This window comes from Hippopotamus amphibius, chromosome 3, assembly GCF_030028045.1.
Source record: "Hippopotamus amphibius kiboko isolate mHipAmp2 chromosome 3, mHipAmp2.hap2, whole genome shotgun sequence".
NCBI classification, from domain to species: Eukaryota; Metazoa; Chordata; class Mammalia; order Artiodactyla; family Hippopotamidae; genus Hippopotamus; species Hippopotamus amphibius.
In genome coordinates, this window is record NC_080188.1 from 156,505,142 (window position 1) to 156,527,362 (window position 22,221).

Below are 22,221 nucleotides of genomic sequence, written 5' to 3' on the forward strand. Positions count from 1 at the left end.
TTGGTGGGAATGTAAATTGATACAGCCACTATGGAGAACAGTATGGAGGTTTCTTGCAGAACTAAAAATAGAGTTACCATATGACCCAGCAATCCCACTACTGAGCAAATACCCAGAGGACACCATAATTCAAAAAGACACATGCACCCCAATGTTCATTGCAGCACTATTTACAATAGCCAGGACATGGAAGCAACCTAAATGTCCATCAACAGATGAATGGATAAAAAAGATGTGGTACATATATACAATGAAATATTACTCAGCTGTAAAAAGGAATGAAATTGGGACATTTGTAGAGACATGGATGGACATAGAGACTGTCATACAGAGTGAAGTGAGTCAGAGAAAAACAAATATCGTATATTAACACATATGTGGAATATAGAAAAATGGTACAAATCAAGGCAGAAATAGAGACACAGATGTAGAGAACAAACATATATGGACACCAAGTGGGGAAAGCGGGGAGGGTTGGAGGGGGATGAATTGGGAGATTGGGATAGCCATATATACATTACTAATAAGAAAGAAAAAAACCAAGTTGTATACTCTAAATATATGCAGTTGAGTGTGTGTTAACTGTATCTCAATAAAAGTTCTTAAAAAAAAAACAAAAACCCTTTATACCCATTAAGCAGTAGTACTTCTTACTCAATCCTCCTCCCAGCTTCAGTAATCTCTATTTTACTTTCTGTCTCTATGAATATAAGTTACCTAGATACCTCGTTTAAGTAGAATTTTATGTGTCCTTTGTGTCTGGGTTATTTCACTTAATATGATGTCTTCAAAGTTCATCCACCTTGTATCAGAACTTTATTACCTTTCTATAGCTGAAAATATCCCAGCGTTTGTATATACCACATTTTTATTCATTCATCTGTCAATAGATACTGGGTTGTTTTCACCTTTCAACATTCTAAACAATGCTTCTCAGAATATTAGCATTCAAGTATCTGTTTAAGTCCCTGTTTTGAATTTTTTGGGGGGTTGTATATACCTTGAAGTGGAATTGTTAGGTTATATGTTAATCCTTGTTTAATTTTTGGAAGAATAACCATACCGTTATCCATTTTTAAAAAGTTTTTAAGTGGCTGCATTATTTTCATTCCTACCAGTGATGTACAAAGTTTTAATTTCTCGACTTCTTTGCCAACACGTTAATATCTGGTTTTTTTAATATTAACTATCATAATCTATATTAGTTAATAGGTGTGAAGTAGTATTTTGTAGTGGCTTTGTTTGCATTTCCCTAATGATTAGTGATACAGTGAGCAGTTTTCATGTGCTTCTTGACCATGCGTGTATCTTCTTTGGAAAAATAGCTATTCAAGTCCCTTGCCCATTTGTAAAATGGCTTTTTGCTGTTGTTACTGAATTTTAGGAGTTCATAATATATTTTGGATATTAATCCCTTATCAGACATATGATTTGCAGATGTTCCCATCCATTCTATGTGTTGCTTTTCACGCTATTGATACCTTTGATGCACAAAAGTTTTTGATTTTGATGTAGTCCAATATATCTATTTTTTCTTTTGTTGCCTGTGCTTTTAGTGTCACATCTAAGAAATCATTGCCAGTTCAACATCATGAAATTTGTCCTCTGTGTTTTCTTCTAAGAATTTTGTATTTTTAGGCCTTTTGTTTTTTGATTCCTTTTAAATTAATTTTTGTATGTGGTGTAATATAGGTGTCAAATTTCATTCTTTGCATTTTGATACCCAGTTTTCCAAAAATCATTTGTTGAAAAGACTGCCTTTTCCCCGTTTAATGTTCTTAGCACCCTTGTGAACAATCATTTGACCATATAAGCAAGGGTTTATTTCTGAGCCCTCTATTCTATACCATTGGTCTGTATGTCTGTTTCCATGCCAGTACCATTCTGTTTGATTACTGTAGCTCTTTAGTAGGTTTTAAAGTCAGGAATTGTGAGCCCTTTCAACATTGCTCTTCTTTTTCAAGATTGTCTTGTCTATTGCTAGTCCCTTGAGATTCCATATAAATTAAAGGTTGTATTTTTCTTTTTCTGCAAAATGCATTTTCAAGATGGTGATAGAAAGTACAGTTAATCTGTAAATTGTTTTGTGTAGTATTCACATCTTAACAATATTGTCTTCCTGTACATGAACACAGGATATCTTTCCATTTATTTATGTCTTCCTCACTTTATTTCAGCAATGTTTTATAGCTTTTCGTGTACAAGTCTTTCATCTCCTTGGTTAAGTTTATTTGAGTATTTTATTCTTTTTGATGCTATTGTAAATGGAATATTTTAATTTCCTTTTTGGATTGTCCATTGTTAGTGTATAAAAATACAACTGATTTTTTGTGTGTTGATTTTGTATCCTTCAACTTTGCTGAATTTATGTATTAGATCTAACAGTTGTGTATATTTGTGTGCACATGTATATGGTCTTTATAGAGCTTTCTATGTAAAAGATCATGTCATCTATAAACAGAAATCATTTTATTTCTTCTTTCCCATCTGGGTATTTTAAATTTCTTTTTTATGTAATGAGTCTGACCCAAACTTCCAATATTGTGTTGAATTGAAGTGGCAAATGCAGGAATTCTGTCTTGTTCCTGATCTTAAGGGAAAACATTTTGGTATTTCAACATTGAGTATGATGTTAGCCATGAGTATTTTATAAATGGCTTGTATTATGTTGAAGAGTCTTTCTACTATAGAGCAACTTCTAAATCATTTTTAAGCCCTCCTCTATCTTTTAAGTAGAATCACATTGAATTCAGGCTAATTTTTTAGAATACACTAATGATAAATTTGCTTGCTGTACCACAGAATTAGTCACAAGCAATATCAGTGGACAGGAAGAAGAATGTTGATGGCATTGAATATAAATTTATAATATTTGATGATGCAGCTTTTAATGAGAAACGTTAATGTAATTTATAAGGAAAATTAAATTATACTTATGAATTATAAAAAGGCACAAAACCAAAACCAATGAATTTATAGATCTTTAAGATTTATTTAGTCTTTCTTTTCTTTTTACTTAATTCCATTTTTTTCCTAGGATATCCCAATCCCAGTGACGAAATACCATCGCTTGATGACTTTGAGGATTTAGGTATTATTTTGGTTATTAATAACCCTGCATTATAAGGCCTTAGAGTTCTGCATGGAAGTATCATGTTCCAATCATTTGTAGGTAGGGAAGAAATAATGGTCACAAATAATTAGTAACAATTGACATTTATAGTTATTTTATTATTATTATTTTATTGCAGGTATCATGACAAATGAAAGTGGTAGTATATAGACACATGTAGATAATTTTCTCTAGTCTAGTGAATTCCAATGGTCTTAGTAACCTGTACTAAATAACTTGGTGTGGTAGCTATAGCACAAAACAATGAAAAATGAGGTTCCTGTTAAGAGTTTCACAAGGTGGATCCTGTACCTGGAATCTAACTAAAAGGGTTTTGTGATCAAAATGACTTGGCTTCACCAGCAGTCATGATAAAACTAGATTGATAAACATTTTTGCTATAGTTTTTAGATGATCTGATTAAAATTAAAATACAGGTGCTATCTAGGACTCATATGTGCTCAATATCTTCAAAACTGTTTTCATTTTCTTTCAGATGCAGGAGTCATTGCTCTGATTATTCTTACTGCAGGTAAGTATCTCAAACTTCGATACCACTTAAATAACAATGTAATATGAAGATGAGATGTGCATTATTTTTTCAATGATTTTTCAGTTACTGTAGTTTTTAAAGGTTGAAATTAAGTAGAACAGTCTAAAAATAATCTGGGCTTTTCTAAGATATACTACCTTGTGTTGGTGATTGTATATTCTTCTATATTCTACATGTCCACTTAGTAACAAACCCTAAATAGTACATACTTTTTCAAAATGATTAACATATGTTTACTTTTCAAATATGCTTTGGCTAATTTTCTAAATTAAACAAGGATTCTGACTTACTGTGGACTGTTTAAGTGATTCCAGGGGGTTGGATTTAGATAGTGGAGAGTCAAGATGGAATATAAATGTATATGAGCTTAAATAAAATAGCATTTTCTGACCACAGAAATTTAACCAATGTGTATTTCTTCTGCTTGGTTTGGAATCTTGGTAATTAGTTTTCAGAGCCACATGTCATTTGTTTCCTCTTTTCTTGTAGTTGTTGCTGTTGCAGTAGTTTGTACCTGTCTGTACAGATGTCTTCACAGTGAGAAGAAAGAGGAAAAGGTTATGAAAGAGAAGGAGGAGAAGGATGTGAAAGAGAAGGAGGAGAAGGATACAAAAGAGAAGGAGGAGAAGGAGGAGAAGGAGAAGAAAGAGAAGGAGGAGAAGGAGAAAAAGGAGAAGGAGAAAAAGGAGAAGGAGGAGAAGGAGAAAAAGGAGAAGGAGAAGAAGGAGAAAGAAAAGAAGGAGAAAGAGATGAAAGGGTAAATCAAAGCATGTTTCCTGTAACTTATTCTAGCCTTTTTATTTTTGACATACTTTTTTGCTGTTTTTATTTGTCCTCTACATTGCATGCTATGTTTTTTAAAAATGTGTCTGTATGAGTGCACTGTCTGAATTGTATTTCATTACTAGAAATGTTTTTAACTGCTTTTAATATTGCAACAGGAAAAATTTGTGCAGAATTTCTTCAGCTATTACAAGTGTAAGAAAAATTTCTGTGGGATTTAAGGTTTAAGTTCTGCAGCAAATCTTGTATAGTTAGGGGGTTCTCCCTACCCTAGGTGTACCCTGCTTCCTAGATTGGACTAGTGGCCAAGATAAAATTTTAAATGGTTCACTGTGGAGACTTTGACATTTGTATTCACTGGAATTTTTATGATGAAAATCTCCATTTGTCTGTATAACTTAGGTGATTGTAAGAAGCTATATAGCTAAAATTTGGTTTCTTTTTATTTAGAGTTGTTATTTATATAAGTTAAACTGGGGAATTAAAAGCAGCATTATTTGATTTCCCCTTTATGTTCTCTTAATTTACTAAGGGGCAGTAAAACTGATAGGGTTAAACGTAAAGTTACTGAAAAGGGTAGGATTTACAGGCATGTCATTAGTTTTGTCTTTCTCTTTATTTATAAAAATGAAAAAGTCAGTGGGGGTCTTAGAATAAAAAAAGTGTACAAATTCATATCATCTAAGGAAAATAGAGGTTTTAAACATAAAACTTAAATTTTAAGGAAATAATTTACAATTAGACACAAAAAATCTTCAACTAGCAAACTGAATTCAACAGTACAATACATTAAATAGATCATACACCACGATCAAGTAGAATTATCCCAGGGATGCAAGGATGGTTCAACATCTGCAAAATAATCAATGTGATATACCACATTAACAAAATGAAGGGTAAAATTTATATGATCATCTCAATAGATGCAGAAAAAGCATTTAACAAAATTCAACATCCATTTATGATAAAAACTCTGAGTAAAGGGAGTATAAAAGGAACATATCTCAATATAATAAAGACCATATATGACAAGTTCACAGCTAATATCATAATCAACAGTAAAAAGAGCAAAGCTTTTCCTCTAAGATCAGGAAGAAGACAGGAATGCCCACTCTTGCCACTTTTATTCAGTATAGAATTGGAAGACCTAGCCACAGAAATCAGAGAAGAAAAATAAATAAAAGTCATCCAAATTTAAAAGGAAAAAATAAAACTGTCACTATTTGCAGGTGACATGATATTATATGTAGAAAAACTTAGACTTTACCAGAGATCTTTTAGAGCTAATAAACAAACTCGGTAGTTATAGGATATAAGATCAATATACAAATATTTGTTGCATCTCTTACACTAATAACAAACCATCAGAAAGAGAAATTAAGAAAACAGTCTCATTTACAATAACATCAAAAAGGAAAATATCTGTATTTAACCAAGGAGCTGGAAGACCTGTAACTGAAAATTATGTCATTAATTAAAGAAATTTAAGATGACAAATAAATGGAAAGATATTTCATATTCATGGATTGGAAGAATTAACATTGTTAACATGTTCAGACTACCCAAAGCAATCTACAGGTTCAGCACAATCCCCATCAAAATTCCAATGGCATTTTTCACAGAAAAAAAAACAAACAATCCTAAAAATTTTATATGAAGCCACAGAAGACCACAAAATACCCAAAGCAGTCTTAAGAAACAACAAAGCTTGGAGACATCATGCTCCCTGGTTTCAAACTATATTATAATGCTCTAGAAATCTTTTTTGTTTGGTTTTTAGCTCATTACATTCAATTTAATCACCTCTGAATTATCTAAAACCATTTTACATCCTTATTTTAGTTCACATTTCTGAGAAACAAAGTGATGGAAGAGATGTTTGAAAAGCTACAGGTGCTGGAGGGCAAGGACTAAGTGTAGGCTTTACAAGTAGACAAAGCCTCCCTGGGTTCATTCAGAAGTTCAGAGAGGAAAGTGTTCTCTGCAGATACCTATGCAGTTTTGGCATAAAAACAGAAACATAGATCAATGGAACAGAATAGAGAGCCCAGAAATAAATCTACACATTTAAAGTCAATTAATTTACAACAAAGGAGGCAAGAATATACAATGCAGAAAGGAGTCACTTCAATAAATTGTGTTGGGAAACTGAACAGCTACGTGCAAAAGAATGAAACTGGACTACTATCTTACACCATACACAAAAAATAACTCAAAGTAGATTCAAGACTTGAACATAAGACCTGAAATCATAAAACTCCTAGAAGAAAACATAAGCAGAAGCTTGTTGATATCCATCTTGGCAATGATATTTTTTTTTAAATTTTTTTAAATTATTTTTTGGGGGGTACACCAGGTTCAATCATCTGTTTTTATACACATATCCCTGTATTCCCTCCCTTCCTTGACTCCCCCCCTCGAGTCCCCCCCACCCGGCAATGATATTTTTTGAATTTGACACCAAAATAAAGGCAACAAAATCAAAAATAAACAAGTGGACTACATCAAACTATAAAAGCTTCTGTATAGCAAAGGAAACCATCAACAAAATGAAAGGGAAACCTACTGAATGGAAGAAAATAATTGCAAATAATACATTTGATAAGCAGTTAATATCCAAAATACATGAACTCATACAACTAAGTAGTAAAAAATCAAACAATTTCATTAAAAATGGGCATAGGATCTGAATGGACATTTTCCAGAGAAGACATATAGATCACCATCAGGTATGTGAAAAGAGGCTCAACATTACTAATTGTCAGGGAAATGCAAATCAAAACCCCAATGCTGTATCATCTCATAGTATTGAGGTTCCTCAAAATATCAAAAACAGAACTACCATACCATTCAGCAATTCCACTTCTGGGTATTTATCCAAAGAAGATAAAAACACTAACTCGAAAAGATATCTGCACCCCAATATTTATTGCAGCATTATTCATTAGCCTAGATATGGAAACAATATAAGTGTCTGTTGATGGATGAATGGATAAAGAAAATGTAATAGATGATAGATAGGTAGATAGATAGGTAGATGATAGATGATTGATAGATAGATAGATAGATATAGATAGGTAGATAGATAAATAGATGATAGATAGATAGATAGATAGATAGATAGATAGATAGATAGATGATAGATAGATAGATAGATAGATAGATAGATAGATAGATAGATAATGGAATATTATTCAGTCTTTAAAAAAGAATGAAATCTTGCCATTTGCAACAACATGGATGGACATGGACCTTGAGGGCATTTTGCTTGGTGAAATAAGTCAGAGAAAGACAAATACTGCATGAACTCACTTATATGTGGAATCTTAAAAACAAAAAATAAGCTCATACATGCAGAAAACCAATTGGTGGGGCCAGAGGCAGGGGCTGGGGGTCTGGCATATCAGGTGAAAGGAGTCAAAAGTTACAAACTTCCAGCTATAAAATAAGTCGTGGGGATGTAATGTACAGCATAGTGACTATAGTTAATAATACTGTATAGCATATTTGAAAGTTGCTAAGAGAGTATAAAAAGTTCTTATCACAAAAAAAAATTGTATGTATGGTGTTGGATATTTACAAGACTTATTGTGGTGATCATCTTGCAGTATTTACATATATCAAGTCATTATGAGTACACCTAAAGCTAAGACAATGCTATATCTCAATTTTAAGCAAAAGCCCATACTTTAAAACATAGCATCTAAATTATCTTTGTAAAGAAAACAAAAAGTTGCTGTATTAAAATTTTAAAAGGTATTGAAAGATATTATGTCTTTAACCAATGAAACATAATTAATCCTGTATGCAATAGCATCATTTGAGGAAAAAAAATTGTTTTCAAGAAATAGGGTGGGAAGGGTAATTAATAATTGCCTTTGAGCTAAAATATAAAGTATGCTTGACCCTTCACAACACAGCAATTAGAGGTGCAGTTGAAAATACACATACAATTTTACATTTGCTCCCCTGCCTCTACCACCAGTCCATGGTTCTACATTTGCAGATTCAACCAACCAACCTACTTATCTATTGAAAAAAATCCACATGTAAGTGAACTCACACAGTTTAAGCTCATGTTGTTCAAAGGTTAACTGTATATGCAAATCTTTTTGGATATATGTTATCCTTTTCATGACAGGAACATGGGCAATTAGAAATTCAGTGTTATAGAATGGCTCAATTTTATGTTCTTTTGGTGGATTGTTTCACTTCAAGACTTTGAAGTCCTCTCTGACCCTTTAAGTTCTATATTAATAGCTGAAGTCACTCTAATGCATGGAAGGTATGCCTTTCCTTTTCAGAGTTTAGAACAGTGCTTCTCTAATACGTACATTAATCACATGGCATCTTGTTACAATGTAGATTCTGATTCATCAGGTCTGGTGTAGAGCCTGACATCTTGCATCTCTAGTAAGTTTGCAAGTAATGATGCTGCTGGGGCCTGGACTATGCTTTGAGTAACCAGGGTGTAGGCTATTACTGATGTGCCCATATTCTTGAAATTTGAAGAAACACCATCAATCCTACTGGCAAATTTTTCTCCTCTTTAAGATAATTGGATTTTTAAAAGAATCCTCATCTATATGTATGCTTTAAAAAAGGATGTGGGGTAATACTAAGCTTTAAAAAGTGTAAAGATTTTTATTACATACTTTATACTGTTTAATATCCATAATCTTTCCCCATTCCGCAAATTGGCTGTTGTTGCCTTAGAAACTCCTTTATGAGACTAAAATATGTGCAATTACTTCTCTGTTTCTAGGGGTAACTGTGGAAGCAGGATACTGAGCACAGATAATCCCAAATTGCTGTTAAAAATTGATAGAAAATGGATTTGATGTAATGTTGTATTTAGGATGATTTGGGAACACAGTTACCTCCATGCTGTTCTCCCATAATGGCTGCACCAATTTACATTCCCACCAACAGTGCAAGAGCATTCCTTTTCCTCTACAACTCTCCAGCATTCATTATGTATAGATTTTTTGACGATGGCCATTCTGGCCAGGGTGAGGTGATACCATATTGGAGTTTGGATTTGCATTTCTCCAATAATTAGTGATGTTGAGCACATTTTCATGTGCCTCTTGGCCATCTGTATGTCTTCCTTGGAGAAATGTCTATTTAGGTCTTCTGCCCATTTTTTGATTGGGTTGTCTGAGTTTTTTGTTATTGAGTTGTATGAGCTGTCTGTATATATTGGAAATTAATCCTTTGTGAGTCACATCATTTGCAAAAATCTTCCCCATTCCATATGTTGTGTTTTCATTTTGTTTATTGTTTCCTTTGCTGTGCAAAAGCTTGTTCAGCTTGATTAGGTCCCATTTGTTTATTTTTGCTTTTATTTCTATTGCCTTGGGAGACTGACCTAAGAAAACTTTGGTACAATTTATGTCAAAGAACATTTTGCTTATGTCTTCTGCTAGGAGTTTTATGGTGTAATATCTTATTTTTAAGCCTTTAAGCCATTTTGAGTTTATTTTTGTGCATGATGTGAAGGGTGTTGTAAATTCATTGATTTACATGCAACTGTCCAGGTTTCCCAACACCACTTGCCAAAGAGATTGTCTTTTCTCCATTGAATATTCTTGCCTCGTTTGTCAAAGATTGGCCATAGGTTTGTGGGTTTATTTCTGGGCTCTCTATTCTGTTTCACTGATCCATATGTCTGTTTTTGTGCCAATACATACTGTTTTATTTCTACAGCTTTGTAATATTGTCTGAAGTCTGGAAGGGTTACGCCTCCAAACTTTGTTCTTTTTCCTCAGGATTGCTTTGGAAATTCTGGGTATTTTATGTTTCCATTTAAATTTTAGGATTGTTCCAGTTCTGTGAAAAATATTATGGGTAATTTAATAAGGATCACATTAAATCTGTAGATTGCTTTGTAGTATGGCCATTTTAACAATAGTAATTCTTCCAATTCAAGAACATAGGATATCTTTCCATTTCTTTAAATCATCAATTTCCCTTATCAGTGTTTTATAGTTCTCAGCATATAAGTCTTTTACCTACTAGGTCAGGTTTAAGTGTTTTATTCTTTTTGATCCAATTTTAAAAGGGATTATTTTTACTTTGCTTTTCTGATATTTCGTTGTTAGTATAAACAAATGCAACATATTTCTGTAAGTTAATCTTGTATCTTGCTACCTTGCTAAATTTATCAGTTCTAGCAGTTTCTGTGTGGACTCTTTAGGGTTTTCTACATATAGTACCCTATTATCTGCAATAATGACAATTTTACCACTTCCCTTCCAATTAGGATACTTTTTTTTTTTCTTGTATGATTGCTGTGGCTAGGACTTCCAATACAAGATTTAATAGAAGTGGTGAGAGTGGACATTCTTGTATTGTTCCAGATTTTAGTGGGAAAGCTTTCAACTGTTCACCACTGCGTATTATATTGGCTGTAGGTTTGTAATAAATAGCTTTTATTATGTTGAGATATGTTCCCTCTATACCTACTTTGGTAAGAGTTTTTTTTTTTTTTATCATGAATGGATGCTGAATTTTATCAAATGCTTTTTCTGCATCTATTGAGATGATTGTGTGGTTTTTCTTCACCTCTTTTGTTGATGTGGTGTATCACATTGAATGATTTGTGTATGTTGAACCATCCTTGTGTCCCTCAGATGAATCCAACTTGGTCGTGGTGTATGATCTTTATCATGTGCTGTTGAATTTGGTTGCTAATATTTTGTTGAGAATTTTTGCATATATATTTAAAAAGATATTGGCCTGTAATTTTCTTTTTGGTAGTGTCTTTATCTGATTTTGGTATCAGGGTGATGTTGGCTTCAATAGAATGACTTTGGGAGTGTTCTTTCCTCTTGAGTCTTTTGAAAGAGTTTGAGAAAGATCTGTGTAAGTTTTTTGTGTGTTTGGTAGAATTCCCCAGTGAATCCATATGGTCCTGGACTTTTGTTTGCAGGGAGTTTTTAAATTACAGATTCTGTTTCACCTCTAGTGATAGGTCTGTTTGCACTCAGATGGCCTCGGCCCATGGCGGCTTGGAGCAGGGTTTTGATTCCCAACCAGTGATTGAGGTCAGGTCTCAGCTGTGAGAGCACCTAATCTTAGCCACTAGACCAATGGTCTGTGACAAGGCCCTGGCCCTATGGCTTTGCAGAAAAGAATTCCCACAAAGATGGAAAACAGTGAAACAAGTAAAGTATTTATTAGGAAAAAAATTAGTGTACATGTGGATAGACACATGGGTGGGCTCAGAGAGAGAGTCACGCCCTCGTGGCAGTTTGAATCAGCTTTATGGGGCATTTCTTTCGGGTTTCCTTTCACAAATGATTTTGATTTGCCTGGTTCAGAGTCCACATTTGTTGTATCTTGGGATTTCTCCGTGGGTGTGTGCACATCTCTTAGCCAAGATGGATTCCACCGAAGAGGCTTATGGGTAGGTTTGGCCACTTGGCATCACTCTCCTTTTGACCTCCAAGGAGCCTTTCTGTGCATGTGTGGTTGGGGAGGTCTCCTGACTTTGAAACTGAGGTGTTCTCTTATCTTCTATCTAGGCAGGGCCCAGCCTTCTCTCTCAATTGACCTGTTACTCTCGGCTTGGAGTATCGGTCCCCAGGGAACAAACTCCAACTGTTTGCCCTGGGGGCCCATCTCTCTCCTGCCTCATGTTCAAATTGTCTATTTCTTCTTGATTCAGTTTGGTGGGCTGTATGTTTCTAGAAACTTGTTCATTTCTTCTAGGTTGTCCAATTTGTTCACATATAATTGTTCTAGTATTCTCTTATAATTTTTTTTGTGGCAGTTCCTCTTTTGTGCCAGAATGTGTGTATGCAAACCTGGGAAGAGGAGATATGTTTCCCACCACTTATAATGTGAGGCACTACCCTAGGTTACAGTCAGGAGTTTGGGAGCAGATTCTACAACAGCCAATAAGAAGGGCGATTTCTTAGTAAAAGCAAAGTGGTGTCTTTGATCACAAGAACAAAGGAGAAAACAAAACATACCAACTAGAAAGGCAGTGTGGGCCTACCCAGCCCTGTGTATCTGTTTGGTTCTCTTAGGATTCTTTTGAGGCTAAAGCCAGCCAGGAAAGTAGTTTTCAGATGGCCACCAGCTTCAAGTTGTCTGTAAACACCTGAAGTTAACTTAAAGAATATAACATAACTGTGATTAGTTATTCACTTTCACATTTTAATCATCTTCAAATAGCTTTGTTGCTATACCAAATGAATATTTCTATAAGTTTATACGAGTGAGTCAAAAATTATCCCACTCGAGAGACCTATAGCCTACAGGGGTCCAGCTGGGCTCCTGCAAAAGCACAGATGAGGGGAAGGAACAGATCTTGGGGCACACAAGCCTAGGGCTCCCATGACGGATGCTGCTTTTGGGTTACTGTTATTAAATATTAAAAAGGAAATATTAAGATAAAAATGGAAGACAGATCCATTTTTTAAAAGTAAAACACCCGGGAAGAAAAGATGGCGGCGAAGTAGAGAGACGTGGAGTGCATCCCTCTCCACAGATGCATTGGGAATGCATGGAAGGATGCAGTAATTCCCACAGAGAACCAGCTGAACACCAGCAGACGGCCTCGGACACCAGAAAGGGCTGCGGGGAGCTCGACATAGCCGGTAGGGAGGCATCTACGAGGGCTCAAAGAGGGTGAAGCGGCAGAGCTGTGGCAGACGGGAGGGAGTGAGAAACAAACGGAGGGTCCACAGCGCAGCTCAGCGTTCCCGGACCGAGACATCGATCCGCGGCTGAACGGAGGGTCCAGGAGCGGGAGCGTGGGAACCGGAGAGCTGGTTCAGGGTGAGAAACATTGTTGCCGGTAGGGTGACGGGCCAAGAGGACAGGAGGGAGGAGGTCCGCGGAGAGGAGTGCCGGTCCCTGAGAGCTGCCCGGCCATGATGGCGGCTGGAGGCTGCAGGCTCACGGGCGAAGGGGAGGAGCCGCGCGCGTAGCCTCTCCCTCTCTTTCAGTGCCTCTGCAACAGGCAGTGGAGAGACGCCCTGTGGGCCACCTAAGGCGCTCAGCGATAACAAGCACCCTCAGGCACTTGGCGGGGCTAGATTAAAACCCCTTGCAACGCCAGCAGCAGGGAGGCTGCGGAGAGAAAAAAAAAAAAAAAAAAAAACAGCATCAAAAAGAAAAAAACCCCAAGAGAGGCCCAACTCTAAGACTTTCTGTGTACGCCTGAGCCACCAGCGCCCTCTGCAACAGGCACCTCCAAGCCTGACTGAAACAATAGTGCGCCACTGCTCACTCACTCCCAGGAGAAGGAGCCACTATTGTACCCTCTCCCTCCCCACACATCGACGCTGGTCACAGAAAAACGCAAAAAAAACCCAAGGCAAGGAGAAGGACACTTACAGCTGAGACGCTAAGGAAACAGAAATAGTGGTATCAATACCTATTGAACTGGTCCATTCTGGGATCAGTTCTGGATTTTTTTTTTTTTCTTTCTCTCTCTCTTTTTTTTTTTTTTGATTTATTAAATACGATCTTAGCCCTAAGGGATCTACAAGTTTCATAAAATAATTTTTTAATGATATTTTTATTCTTTTTTTTTTTTTTTGCCTTTTTATATACTTCTATATCTAGCTAAGTTTTTGGTAGTACGGACAAAATATCTCTCATACTTTCCTTTCATCCCTATCTTTTATATATTTCTATTCCTTTCTTTTTAGTTGCATATTTCCAACCACATTACACTCTTCTGTTCCCCTTTCTTCCAGCCTTTTTAAGTTTATTTTATCTTAACATACTTATAAGCAACACTATCGGTCTTCTCAGACTCCTTGCTCTATTCTCCAGATGACGCACTGCCTTGGTATTTAATATTAGGCTTTTGTCTTCATCTTAGTTCTTAGCACAGTTGTCTAATTACATTCTGAGAATCTCCATTCTCTCTGGTGGTACTCTAGCTCTTTTCTATATTAGATCCTAGCTTACAAAATCTCCCTGGATTGATGTTTGTATGTGTAGGGTGTTATTTGTTGTTTGTTTGCATTTGCTTTTGTCTCTGATTTGTTCTGTTTCAGTTGTCAATTTCTGCTGGGTTTCTCTTTGAATATCTGATAGCACACTGGGGTTCTGTCAGGTCTTTCTAGAGCCTTATGTCCTAATGGATTCAGTAATTGTGTCTCTTATACATGTATGTGTTTTCTAGACTTAATATTCATTTAATCCAATACTTGGACATTAGTCTGAGGCTTGGACAGTCTTCTATAAACACCTCTATCACCAGGACAAGCAACCCCAAAAGTTTGGACAACCATGAGGAAACAAAGAAACGCCATGCAGGCAAAGGAGCAGGAAAAAAACCCACAAGACCAAATAAATGAAGAGGAAATAGGAAAAATACCTGAAAAAGAATTTAGAGTAATGATAGTAAAAATGATACAAAATCTCGATAACAAAATAAAGTACAAGAAACAGTTCATAAGAACTCAGAAAAACAAACAGCAATGGATAACAAAATAACTGAAATTAAAAATACTCTAGATGCTCTAACCAGCAGAATGACTGAGGCAGAAGAATGAATAAGTGAGTTGGAAGATAGAGCGGGGGAAATAACTGCCACAGAGCAGGAAAAAGAAAAAAGAATAAAAAGAATAGAAGACAGTCTCAGAGACCTCAGTGATAACATTAAGCATACCAACATTCGAATTATAGGCATCCCAGAAGAAGAAGAAAACAAGAAAGGGTCTGAGAAAATATTTGAAGAGGTTCTAGTGGAAAACTCCCCCAACATGGGAAAGGAAATAATGAACCAAGTCCAAGAAGCACAGAGAGTCCCATACAGAATAAACCCAAGGAGAAATACACCAAGACACATCTTAATCAAACTAACGACAATTAAACACAAAGAAAAAATATTAAAAGCAGCAAGAGAAAAGCAACAAACAACATATAAGGGAAAACCCATAAGGATAACAGCTGACCTTTCTACAGAAACTCTGCAGGCCAGAAGGGAATGGCAGGATATACTGAAAGTCCTGAAAGAGAGAAACCTACAGCCAAGAATACTCTACCCAGCAAGAATCTCATTCAGATTTGAGGGAGAAATCAAAAGCTTTCCAGACAAGCAAAAGTTAAGAGAATTCAGCGCCACCAAACCAGCCTTACAACAAGTGCTAAAGGAACTTCTCTAAGTAGGAAACACAAGAAAAGGAAAACACCTACAAATACAAACCCAAAACAATGAAGAAAATGGTAATTGGAACACACATGTCAATAATCACCTTAAATGTAAATGGATTAAATGCTCCAACCAAAAGACACAGACTGGCTGAATGGATACAAAAACAAGACCCTTCTATATGCTGCCTACAAGAAACCCACTTCAGACCAAGGGATACATATAGACTGAAAGTAAAGGGTTGGAAAAAGATATTCCATGCAAATGGAAGTCAAAAGAAAGCTGGAGTAGCAATCCTCATATCAGACAAATTAGACTTGAAAGTAAAGACTATTAAAAGAGACAAGGAAGGACACTACATAATGATCAAGGGATCCATTCAAGAAGAACATATCACAATGGTAAATATCTATGCCCCCAATATAGGAGCACCTCAATACATAAGGCAAATGCTAACAGCTATAAAAGGGGACATCGACAGTAACACAATAATAGTGGGAGACTTGAACACCCCACTTACATCAATGGACAGATCATCCAAACAGAAAATAAATAAAGACACACAAGCTTTAAATGACACATTAGACCATCTCAACTTAATTGATATTTATAGGATATTCCATCCAAAAATGACAGACTACACTTTCTTCTCAAGTGCACACAGAACATTTTCCAGGATAGATCACATCTTGGGTCACAAATCAAACCTCAGCAAATTCAAGAAAATTGAAATCATATCAAGCATCTTCTCAGACCACAACGCCATGAGACTAGATATCAATTACAGGAAAAAAACTGCAAAAAAGACAAACACATGGAGGCTAAACAATTCACTCTTAAACAACCAAGGAATCACTAAAGAAATCAAAGAGGAAATCAAAAAAATATCTAGAAACAAATGACAACGAAAGCACAACAACCCAAAACCTATGGGATGCAGCAAAAGCAGTTCTAAGAGGGAAGTTTATAGCAATACAGTCCTACCTTAAGAAACAAGAAAATGATCGAATAAACAACCTAACCTTACACCTAAAACAACTAGAGAAAGAAGAACAAAGAAACCCCAAAGTGAGCAGAAGGAAAGAAATCATAAAGATCAGAGCAGAAATAAATGAAAAAGAAAGGAAAGAAACCATTAGAAAAATAAATAAAACTAAAAGCTGGTTCTTTGAGAAGATGAACAAAATTGATAAACCATTAGCCAGACTCATCAAGAAAAAAAGGGAGAAGATGCAAATCAACAGAATTAGAAATGAAAAAGGAGAAGTAACAACGGACACCTCAGAAATACAAAACATCATGAGAGACTACTACAAGCAACTATATGCCAATCAATTGGATAACCTGGAAGAAATGGATACATTCTTAGAAAAATACAATCTTCCAAGACTGAACCAGGAAGAAATAGAAACCATGAACAGACCAATCACAAGTACGGAAATTGAGGCAGTGATTAAAAATCTCCCAACACACAAAAACCCAGGACCAGATGGGTTCACGGGTGAATTCTATCAAACATTTCAAGAAGAGTTAACACCTATCCTTCTCAAACTCTTCCAAAATATTGCAGAAGGCGGAGCACTCCCAAACTCATTCTATGAGGCCACCATCACCCTGATACCAAAACCAGGCAAAGATGTCACAAAAAAAGAAAACTACAGACCAATATCACTGATGAATATAGATGCAAAAATCCTCAACAAAATACTAGCTAACAGACTCCAACAGCACATTAAAAAAATCATACACCATGATCAAGTGGGGTTTATCCCTGGGATGCAAGGATTCTTCAACATACGCAAATCAATCAACGTGATACATCATATCAACAAATTGAAGGATAAAAACCATATGATCATTTCAATAGATGCAGAAAAAGCTTTTGACAAAGTTCAACATCCATTTATGATAAAAGCTCTCCAGAAAATGGTCATAGAAGGAAATTACCTCAACATAATAAAAGCCATATATGAAAAACCAAAAGCCAACATCGTTCTCAATGGGGAAAAACTGGAAGAATTCCCTCTAAGAACAGGAATAAGACAAGGGTGTCCACTCTCACCACTATTATTCAACTTAGTTTTGGAAGTTTTAGCCACAGCAATCAGAGAAGAAAAAGAAATAAAAGGAATCCAAATTGGAAAAGAAGAAGTAAAATTGTCACTCTTTGCAGATGACATGATATTATATATAGAAAACCCTAAAGACTCTACCAGAAAACTGCTAGCACTCATTGATGAGTTTAGTAAAGTAGCAGGATACAAAATTAATGCACAGAAATCTCTTGCATTCCTATACACTAACAACGGAAGAGCAGAAAGAGAAATTAAGGAAACCCTCCCATTCACCAATGCAACAAAAAGAATCAAATACCTAGGAATAAACCTGCCTAAGGAGACAAAAGATCTGTATGCAGAAAACTTTAAGACATTGATGAAAGAAATCAAAGATGACACAAACAGATGGAGGGACATACCATGTTCCTGGATTGGAAGAATCAACATCGTGAAAATGACTGTACTACCCAAAGCAATTTACAGATTCAATGCAATCCCCATCAAATTACCAATGGCATTTTTCACAGAACTAGAGCAAGAAATCTTACGATTTGTATGGAAATTCAAAAGACCCCAAATAGCCAAAGCAATCTTGAGAAGGAAAAATGGAGTTGGTGGAATCAGGCTTCCTGACTTCAAACTATACTACAAGGCCAAGGTGATCAAGACAGTATGGTACTGGCACAAAAATAGAGAGGAAGATCAATGGAATAGAATAGAGAACTCAGAAGTAAGCCCAAACACATATGGGCTCCTTATCTTTGACAAAGGAGGCACGAGTATACAATGGAAAAAAGACAGCCTCTTCAATAAGTGGTGCTGGGAAAACTGGACAGCTACTTGGAAAACAATGAAATTAGAACACTTCCTAACACCATACACAAAAATAAACTCCAAATGGATTAAAGACCTACATGTTAGGCCAGACACTATAAAACTCCTAGAGGAAAACATAGGCAGAACACTCTATGACATACATCAAAGCAAAATCCTTTTTGACCCACCTCCTAGAATCAGGGAAATAAAATCAAGAATAAACGAATGGGACCTCATGAAATTTAAAAGCTTTTGCACAGCAAAAGAAACCATAAACAAGACTAAAAGGCAACCCTCAGAATGGGAAAAAATAATTGCCTATGAAACAACGGACAAAGGATTAACCTCCAAAATATACAAGCAGCTCATGCAGCTTAATACCAAAAAAGCAAATAACCCAATCCACAAATGGGTGGAAGACCTAAATAGACATTTCTGCAAAGAAGACATACAGATGGCCAACAAACACATGAAAAGATGCTCAAAATCACTAATCATCAGAGAAATGCAAGTCAAAGCCACAGTGAGGTATCACCTCACACCAATCAGAATGGCCATCATCACAAAGTCTGGAAACCACAAATGTTGGAGAGGGTGTGGAGAAAAGGGAACTCTCCTGCACTGTTGGTGGGACTGTAAGTTGGTACAGCCACTATGGAAAACAATTTGGAGGTTCCTTCAAAAACTACAAATAGAACTACCATATGATCCAGTAATCCCACTCCTGGGCATATACCCAAAGAAAACCATAATCCCAAAAGAAACTTGTACCATAATGTTTATTGCAGCACTATTTACAATAGCCAGGACACGGAAGCAACCGAAATGCCCATCAACAAATGAATGGATACAGAAGATGTGGCATATATATACAATGGAATATTACTCAGCTATAAAAAGGGATGAGATGGAGCTATATGTCATGAGGTGGATAGAACTACAATCTGTCATACATAGTGAAGTAAGTCAGAAAGAGGACAAATACTGTATGCTAACTCACATATACGGAATCTAAAAATGGCACTGATGAACTCAGTGACAAGAATAAGGATGCAGATAGAGAGAATGGACTGGAGAACTCAAGGTATGGGAGGGGGCGGGGGGTGAAGGGGAAACTGAGACGAAGCAAGAGAGTAGCACAGACATATATATACTACCAACTGTAAAATAGATAGTCAGTGGGAAGTTGTTGTATAACAAAGGGAGTCCAACTCGAGGATGGAAGATGCCTTAGAGGACTGGGGCAGGGAGGGTGGGGGGACTCGAGGGGGGGGAGTCAAGGAAGGGAGGGAATACGGGGATATGTGTATAAAAACAGATGATTGAACCTGGTGTACCCCCAAAAAAATAAAAAAATAAAAAATAAATAAAAAACATTATCCCACTCCAATTATATTAAAACTTCTATAAATTCTACAGCCAGAGAGCAGATAAAAATTTGACTCACCCTTCTATTAACGCTTATTTATCTTTGTTAAACATTGGATTTCTATATAAAATTCTACCGTGGGGAAAGTGGGGAGGGTTGGGGGGGGAATGAATTGGGAGATTGGGATACCAAATAGTACACTCTAAATATATGTAGTTTACTGTTTAAAAAAAAAAAATTCTACCTGAAGAAAAGAATTTCACTACTACAGATGAAAAAAAAAAAAAGTATGGACCTCAAAAAATAGTAAAATATGGTGGTCTTGGCAGATTCAGTGACAGACCTAACTACTGAGTCACTCTCCAGAACAGTCCTGAGGAAGCTGCTGTATAATGAGGGTGGTGCTGCGACAGTGCTGGTTCTCAGTGATGCCTCCCCACCAGGAGAAATAGGAAAGTCTCCAAAATTAACACCATTAGCTCTCACATGGAGTAGGCACCCCGACGTCTTTGCTGGGGCAGGTGTACTGTAAATAACTGACTGGTCCACATTGGGTTGTAGTCTGTCTATTGTAGTCAGTTTCCTAAGCAGGGACTGGAACTGTGTTTTCCAGCTCCAGAGTCAGTAGCCCTGAGTGGCTGCCGAGGACTTTAAAAGTGGGTCTTCCTACATAAGATGAGCTTGAGTGCACAGTACACACCAGATTCAAAGCCTTAGTGCAAAGAAATGTACAATCCATGGATACTGGGTTAAGTAAAATATATTAAAACTAATTTTCCTGCTTTTCCTTTTTTTGGTGTGGCTTCTAGAAAATTCAAAATTACCTGTGTGACTCACATTATATTTCTATGGACAATGCTGGACTTGAATAATGTCTGTTGTTACAAAAAAAATGGCAACGTGTGAGTTTCAGTTACTTAGGAGACTCTCTAACCAGAACACATGATTTCCTTGACAGTGAGGGGTAAATGAGGTATTAAAGAACTTGAAGACTGTTGGAATTGTTACCTTTTTAAAGGTTTCATCTCAAAGCCAGAACTAAAATTGTATTTTAGGGAAAATGTGTGTTTCTCTCTGGTCTTTCTCACTGACCCTACGCTAAAATGAGGGAATATTTACTAAGTATATGCAACTGCTCTATTTCTTGTTTTGGAGGGAATCAGAAATATAATACAGGGATATAAAAAGGCTTTCTGTAGTGAGACTAGTTGAACATCTGGAATTACTTTAAAAGAATCATTTATTTCCTATTTCAGTGACTCTTACTGCTGTAAATATGTTTTTTTCCATAATCCATTTTCTAAATGGGCTTCTGGAATTTAGTTTCTGTACTTAATTATGTTCACCTCTGATGCTATCATTTTGTCTTTCCTTGTAGGAAAAAGGAAGTTGGTGCTGGACCCACCACTCACCAGAAGAAACCAACCAGTCCATCAGTGCGGAAGCACTAATTATTTTCCACAAACCCATGTATGAGTTTATCTTTTGATTCTATTAATATGTTAGGACCTACAGTAAATTAATACAGCAACTATGGAAAACAGTATGTGGGTTCCTCAAAAAATTAAAAATAGTACCCCATATGATTCAGCAACTCCACCATAGGTATATATCCAAAGGAAATGAAATCACCATATGGAAGAGATATCTGTACTGCAGCATTATTTACAATAACCACGACATGGAAGGAACCCAAGTGTTCAGTGACAAATGAATGAATAAAGAAAATGTGCGATATATGTAGGTACACACAAATGTATATACATACACACACACACATATATATATATATAAAACATACAGTGGAATACAATTCAGCCATGAAAAAGAATGAAATCCTGACATTTGCAACACTTATGGAAGTTGAGGACATTATGCTCAGTGAATAATTCATACAGGAAAAGACATACTGAATGACCTCACTTACATGTGGAATCCAAAAATCCACACTCACAGAAAAAGAAATCAGATTTCTGGCTGCCAGAGGTAGGGTGTGGGGATGATGGAGGAATTGGGTGAGAGGTGTCAAAAGTTACAAAATTCCAGATATAAATGAGTACTGGGATATAATGTACAGCATAGTGACCATGATTAGTGTACTGTATTGTATACATTTGGCACTGTATCTGACGGTTCTGCATCAGCATACGTGGATACAGAGAGCCGCCTGTGCTATGCGACATTATATAAGAGACTTGAGTATTCAGATTTTTATTTGCAGGCGAGGGGGTGAGGATCTGGAACCAATCCTCCTCGGATATCAAGGAATGACTGCATTGGCAAATTGCTAAGACAGTAGGTCCTAAAATTTCTAATCATAAGGAGGAAGAAAACAAAACCCTTTTGTAGCTATGAGGTGATGGATGTTAAGAAATTTGTTGTGATAATCATTTCACAATGTATAGGTTA

At 36.1% G+C, this 22,221-nt stretch overlaps 1 protein-coding gene across 1 annotated transcript in view; it reads left to right on the forward strand.

Moving 5' to 3' along the window:
• LOC130848829 (membrane cofactor protein-like) overlaps nt 1-22,221 on the forward strand; it is a 66,462-nt gene that overhangs the window by 27,772 nt on the left and 16,469 nt on the right. The window contains exons 8-11 of the mRNA XM_057727208.1: nt 3,038-3,091; nt 3,609-3,644; nt 4,155-4,422; nt 21,191-21,248. Of these exons, the coding sequence (XP_057583191.1) occupies nt 3,038-3,091; nt 3,609-3,644; nt 4,155-4,422; nt 21,191-21,248 (416 nt within the window). The remainder of the gene's footprint in view (nt 1-3,037; nt 3,092-3,608; nt 3,645-4,154; nt 4,423-21,190; nt 21,249-22,221) is intronic.